Source organism: Pteropus vampyrus, unplaced genomic scaffold (assembly GCF_000151845.1).
Source record: "Pteropus vampyrus isolate Shadow unplaced genomic scaffold, Pvam_2.0 Scaffold31, whole genome shotgun sequence".
Lineage (NCBI taxonomy): Eukaryota > Metazoa > Chordata > Mammalia > Chiroptera > Pteropodidae > Pteropus > Pteropus vampyrus.
Window position 1 is genome coordinate 743,999 of NW_011888812.1, and position 6,800 is coordinate 750,798.

Consider the following 6,800-nt stretch of genomic DNA (forward strand, 5'->3'; position numbering starts at 1 on the left):
TAAGAGATGCCTGTTAGACATCCCAGTGGAAATATGGAATAGGCAGTTGACTATAGGCATCTGGAATTCAAGGAGGAGGTTGGGGCTGGCGGTAGTTTTGGGAGTGGTCAGCATAGTTCCAATAGGATATACTTCCCAAGGGCAAGGATTGTTCTGGTGTTTTCTTTTTTCTTTTTTGTACCTAAAGCACCTGGTCTTCCTAGGTGGTTTCTCATCCAAGTACTAACCAGGCCCGACCCTGCTTAGCTTCCGGACGGGACTGGGCGTGTTCAGGGTAGCATGGCTGTAGACTGTCTATTTTCTTCATTGCTGTTCATCAGCAAAGAGGAAGGAGCGTTGGAGACTTGATTTTTGAGAGCACAAAGCCAGTATCCCAGGTAGTTCCCATTTGAGAGGTCAAGGCTAAGATATAAATTTGATAGTCGACTACAAGGAGAATATAGACCGTTGAGTTCAGCCTAACCTCTGTGTGTCCCAATGGTCTGGTGCTGTGTGCTGCTCATTTGTGACTCGGTGCTGGCGTTTTGTTATGAATGCTCTTCTTTTGAAATGCATTAGCTATTTTTATGGTATGAGACTTTGTTGTTATGTAGTAAAAATTTAAAAACCTGTGATCTCTATTTTAGTACCTAAAGAAGCCTGCACTTGCAAACTGGTTGCCAGCATGGGAACTCTGGGTTTTGGACATAAAGTTTTTCTTGTAAGGCACTAAAACACATTGATTGGCTCATGTAGAGTTTAAACTGTAATAACTCTGAGTTCAGAATCTACTTGACGTGAGCAGGTGGCTCACTTCCATGAGTCCAGAGCAGAAGTCATGCTCTGAAGATCTGAGCATCTCTGCTCCATTGCTGTGGTGCCTGCTGGGAAGCTGCAGGACAGCGTGGTCTTTGAGAGCGCTGGTGTAGGCCATGTGAGAACGCAAAGGCGAGGGTACCTCTCCCGGCTAGGGAAGAAGGAAAGGCCCGTGGAACTACCGAGCCTTTCATTCTGTATTCTTGCCCTTTAGCGGTGACAGATTGTCGACAAAAGGGGTTCTTGGTGCAGTTTGAAATTTGTGTTTTCCAGAATGACCTGACAGGAGAACACTCATGCATCATGCTGAAAACGCTGACTGATGAAAGCGAGGCTGACCAGGGAGCCTGGCTTGCGGCCTTTTGGAAAGGTGAATCTGAGTGGAAGGGGGACAGCGAGGCGACGAGCTGGGGGCCTCCAGACCTCTAACTCTGTGGTTGTACCCCACAGATTTCCGAAGGCGGTTCCTGGCTCTGCTGTCCTACCAGTTCAGCACATTCTCTCCTCCCCTGGCTCTGAACATCATTCAGAACAGGAACGTCGGAAAGCCAGCACAACCAGGTGAGCTGGGCAGGACGGCATGGAGGGCCAATAGTGGTTTGGTCACGTGGAAGTAGGAGGCAGATGCAGTGGTCCAGAGGGAAAATGGGGTAGGAATCGAGGGACTGGTTTTAGGCCTTCATCTTCCACTGGCCGCCTCCCGCTCACTAGGCCCTGCTCTGCTTTAAAGGCACTGTCACACATAGTGCCTTTCCTCTTCATAGCAAGACTTTGGGGATGTAATTTGACTTTAAGTGTCAATTAAGGTCATAAACCTAATAAATTATGGAACCCGATTTAAATCCTGTGAACTAAGGTAACTAGCTCAATTCTGAGGCTCAGTTTCCTCATTTGTGAAATCGTAGTAAGATTATGCCACCAACCTTCTGTGGCCAACACGTAGAAGTACTTTGGGCTTATAAATTGTTTGAATATTTAAAAATGTGTAAGGGATTATTAGTAATAACAACTGTGGCCTTTTTTTTTTCTTGTTGCTAAATATGTGCGTGTATGCTTTTTTTTACCAATTACATTTTGATGGGAAAATCTCTGTTCTCTGTGCCAGGCAGAGCGTGCACAGTTTCTGCTGGACTGTTTGCACACGCACACGCACACCCTCACACTCAGTGGGAGGAGAGGTGATAGAGTGGGGATGTGTTCCTTTAACCCTGGGGCTGGGAGCCTTTCCTTGGTCTGATGTGTTCTGTGGATCTCTGAGCAAGGGTCACATGCCACTTGTCTGTCTCTGCAAGGTCCAGGCTGCTGGGTGGTGTGTTATTTTGGTGGGCAGGCACTTCCAGGTGGCTCCTCTCCTGCTCTGGCTGAAGGCCACGTGGAGGCTGTTAGAGTGCCGCACGGGAACTGGATGTGTGCTGTCTGGGAATCCCATCAGCCCCTGCAGGGCATCGGGCTGCCCTGACCTGTCTGGCTCTGTCCCCTGTGCAGCCCTACACCAGGAAGAGCTGGAAGCACTCTTTCTCCCCTATGACCTGAAGAGGCTAGAGATGTATTCCCGGAACATGGTTGATTATCACCTCATCATGGACATGATCCCAGCCATCTCCCGGATGTATTTTCTGAACCAGCTGGGAGACCTGGCCCTGTCCGCTGCCCAGTCGGTAAGTTATCTGCTACTCGTGTGCCAGAAAAGAAGCTAGGTTTGTGGCGTGATTTATTTACTGAATTTGGGGTTGGATGCTTTGCCATAATTTTGTTCTGATGGGTGGGCAGATAATAGTGTCTCTGTTTTACAGGTAGGAACACTTGGGCTCTGAAGTCCAGCCACATTGTTAATAAGTGGGAGAGTTGCAGTTTGAACCTACATTCTTTCTACCCAGCCATGTTGCCTTGATTCTTACTCTACCTTAGCAGAGGTCCAGGAGCACCCCAAACTTTTAATGTAGTGTGAAGCAGCTGTTTTTCAGGATAAGTTAGTTTGGAGATTTCAGGAAGAGGGAGCGTTCTTGGTAGTTTCAGTAACAGGGTGCAAGAGAAGATTCCAGAATACACAGCGCCAGTCTATATTTTATACCAGATAGCTTTGTTCAAAAGAGAGAGCAGCTCTGGTTCTCAGCGCCATTTTATATGGGCAAGGGCCTGTCCCAGTGGCCACTCCAGCAGATCTTCCATTCTCCAGGCTCTTCTCTTGGGGATTGGCCTGCAGCATAAGTCCGTGGACCAGCTGGAAAAGGAGATCGAGCTGCCCTCGGGCCAGTTGATGGGACTTTTCAACCGGATCATCCGCAAAGTTGTGAAGGTAACCTCGGCTGAGGGCAGGGTTTTGGTCAGTTATAAATAATGTTAACTCACCCCTTGCTGCACAATGAGTAGATCTTAATATTTGGCCGTATCTGCTGCAAGTCTGTACACACACACACACACACACACACACACACGCGCACACACACACGCACGCACATACCTCTGAAAAAATGAGGGACTTCAGCTATATCTGTAATGTCTTGTGTTTTCTCCCAGAGGTACCACTGCTGAAATTTGCTGTCTATGCAGTCTGTGTTTTTAACATGAGTTCACATACTCTTAAACTATGCAGTTTGCACTAATTGAGTTGATAGCAAGTGACCGGGTCTCTGTTTCTGCTTCATCTTTTGCTTCCTGGCCGTTATCTTTTGTAGCTATTTAACGAAGTGCAGGAAAAGGCTATTGAGGAGCAGATGGTGGCAGTGAAGGATGTGGTCATGGAGCCCACAATGAAGACCCTGAGCGATGACCTGGTACGCTCCCGTGGAAGGCCTTGTGAGCGCCGACCGTCCCCCACCCCTTTAGGAAGAGGCCTGACTGAGCTTGGTGGTGTCGGTGTTCTGTAGTGTGAGCGAGTGTCGCTCCCTTCGAGTCCCTGCCTCAGATGTACCCAAGCACACACTACCTTAGACTTCGGCCTCCCACTGAGTGTGAGTGTGTGCGTGTGCACGTGTGTGTGCAAACAGTCCAGCAGCCGCTGCTGTTTATCCCTTTAGACTTTTCAAAATGTACGCTTTATATTCATACACACTTCAGTAAGAGCTGCCTCTGATGGTGCAGGGGGTAAACCGAGGTGCAGGGGGTAAACCGAGGAGCAGAAAATGTCTGCTCATCGTGGTGAGACTCTGCCCCCTCACCTTGTTCTGTGATTTGTCCCCTGCTTGACTCCGACCTCCTCTGTCGATGGGGCCCTGACCGAAGGATGAAGCAGCAAAGGAGTTCCAGGAGAAACACAAGAAAGAAGTGGGGAAGCTGAAGAACATGGATCTCTCTCAGTAAGGCCCCCTCTGCTGCTCGTGGGGAGTGAAGGGAAGGCTCTGCCTTGTCTTCTCGGGCCACAGAATCTGTGTGCAGGTCTCTTCTACTCCATATCCTGGGTCCCGAGTACCCTGGAAGCTGTGTTTCCTGGGATCACTTTAGAAATAAGTGCTGCCACATTGACTTTCTAATCATGTTTCGAGGTCCTGAGGGTTCCTTGTCATGCCTCAGGTCCCTCAGGAAAGGGGGATGTTGTTCGGTGAGCATCCAGTTTTAATGGCCACTTTTCTGTATTTGGCTTTTGCACGTGAATTTGTTTGAAGAAAGGATTCTACTGCCAACAAATAATCCAAGACAGCTTCCTGCTTGGAGCCCTCTGTTACGAGGAGTCCTGGTCCCCTCTTAGCTTCAACTATAACGATGTTGCCCGCCCTGTGGATTGATGGGAATGACAACTCCAGAATTAGTGGCCTTCGTGCCTCTCTGACCTGTCATTCCTGTAGCTGCCGGCTCATTCCTGATGGTGGTTGTTGGACACGGGATGGAGGTAGCCAGGAGATCCCTGCCCTCAGCTTTGCAATATCAAACTTTGACTTGCCAGGACTGCTAGATCCCAAGAGGTGGGGCACGGTGGGGTGGGGAGAGACACAGTTCCAGGGCTTGTAGGGACATGTTTGGCAGTAGCAGCGACCAAGAAGGTAGTGGGCAGTTAATGAGAGTTAGGTATGAGAAGTCGGGCAGCTGCCTGCCATGCAGGACTGTCCTGTTGCCGAGCCCTGCTGGCAAGCCTGGTGACCCTCCTTGCTCCTGTGAAGTTCCCATCCTGTGGAGCAGGTTCCACATCCCACGGCCCTACCGCATGCCTGTTCTCTCTGCACCTCAAACTCTGACACAGCTTGGTCTGGCGTTTATGGAGGACATGTCTGATAAGAATATTGTCACTATCTTATTTTCTTTTAAGCGGTCCCCTTTTCTTTCTAGCAGGCTTTGATATTTCCCTTTTATTTTTTAGATATGTAATTCGTGGAGATGATGAAGAGTGGAATGAGGTTTTAAACAAAGCTGGGCAGAATGCTTCGATCGTCAGCCTGAAAAGGTGAGGGCCTGACATCTGACAGGAGAGGCTCTCCGGTCTCTGCACTTCTTAGTAACTTTGTTTGGAAATAAGAGGTTGGAACCAAAATTTTGAGAGAAAAGTCAGGATTCTTTCTTTTGAGCATCACTACTTCTGTAGCACAATTCCTACAAATCAGGTAGGGCCATATTTTAGGGCTGAGTCTCAGCATTGCTCGTATTTCCCAGACATGTAGGGGATGGGCTTGAGGGAACAGTCCCAGAGCTGCTGGTGACAGAGCACTTCTTGTGGGCTTTAATGCAGTGTTCATTCATCTTCAGAACAACACCAAGTGGCTCTTTTGTTACTATCACTGCTTTAAAGCTGCAGTAACCAAGGCTTGAAAGTGTCGAGTAACTTAGCAAGAAGCATACAGCTGGTACAGGCAGAACCAGAATCGGGACCGCGTTTGTCCACTGCAGTGCCCATAGTTATGCCTGCTGTACTCTCCTTCCCCTAAGCCAGCGGTTCTCAAAGTTTTGGGTCTCAGAGTTCCTTTATATTATAAAAATTATTGCGGGACCCCAAGGAGCTTTCATTTATGTACGTTGTATCCATATTTTCCACAGTAGAAGCTAAATACTGAGAAATTTTTAAAAATTTGCTTATTCAGAATTAATGGATTCATTTTTTTTAAATCCTTTTTCATAAAAATTTCAGTAAGAAAAGTGGCATGTTTTATATTTATATTTTCATAAATCTCTGATATCTGGCTTAAGAGAAAGCAGCTGAATTCTACATTCAATCTTTTGTGCTATCACACATCTTGTAGCCTCTGAAAAACTGAACAGTTGTGAGAAATGGAAGTGAAAAAGGTGAATAATGCATCATTACGGAAATAGTTTGGACCTTGGGGACCACCTGGAAGGGTCTTGGGCAACCTAGGAGTCCTTGGACCACTCAAAACCTTTGCTCCAAGCAGCTTCTCTGCAGAGAGCTGCATTTGTAGATAACCTCGATTCCTGGCCTGGAACCTTCATTGGAGTTTTTTGGGGGGCGAGAATGAGGCCTCCCTGCACTGGGCCTCTGGAGATGAGGCTTCCACAGCTGATTTGGGGGTTGGTGAGAAGGATGAGGTCTTGGCATTGTCAGTTACCGACAGGGTCACCTGCAGGGTTTATTTTGGGAACATTTAGAAAGGGGAAATCTTCTGACTCTAGGAACTATTGGTCCCAGCATCAGTGCTGGTCTTGTTTCCCGGGTGCTCTGGGATGTGGCATGGAAGCCCACGGTCAGTGTGTCCTAATTTCTGGTTTGCACAGTATAGCAGACATGGCACAGGGCCCATGACATGATGGCTATGGCCTTTAGTGTGGTGGCTTTGCTTGGCACAAAAGGCCAGCGAACATGCTTGGTGTGGAGACGGCCCCGTTCCACACTTATAGCTTGGCCTTTCCTGTGGTTCATTTGGCTGTCGCTGCTAGTGAGGGGCCTCCTGAATTAACCAGCCTGTGTGGTAGCTCATGTGCTTGAGGGCTCTGAGCTCGTGTGAAGTTTCTACCTTTGGAGGTAAAAACACTGATGTCTATCATCATGTATTCTTTGAGGCCTTGCTTGCTTCTTTTTTTCCCCCCCGAGTGGTCACTTCATTCAGATGATATTAATGGATATT

The 6,800-nt window shown here is 48.0% G+C and overlaps 1 protein-coding gene across 1 annotated transcript in view; it reads left to right on the forward strand.

The window, feature by feature from the left end:
• The window catches only part of NAT10 (N-acetyltransferase 10), a 34,480-nt gene extending 29,287 nt beyond the window's left edge, over positions 1–5,193 (forward strand). The window contains exons 21-27 of the mRNA XM_023528789.1: positions 1,069–1,165; positions 1,246–1,356; positions 2,281–2,453; positions 2,972–3,091; positions 3,471–3,569; positions 4,018–4,091; positions 5,087–5,193. Of these exons, the coding sequence (XP_023384557.1) occupies positions 1,069–1,165; positions 1,246–1,356; positions 2,281–2,453; positions 2,972–3,091; positions 3,471–3,569; positions 4,018–4,091; positions 5,087–5,174 (762 nt within the window). The 3' untranslated portion in view covers positions 5,175–5,193. The remainder of the gene's footprint in view (positions 1–1,068; positions 1,166–1,245; positions 1,357–2,280; positions 2,454–2,971; positions 3,092–3,470; positions 3,570–4,017; positions 4,092–5,086) is intronic.
• Positions 5,194–6,800: the final 1,607 nt, after the last annotated feature.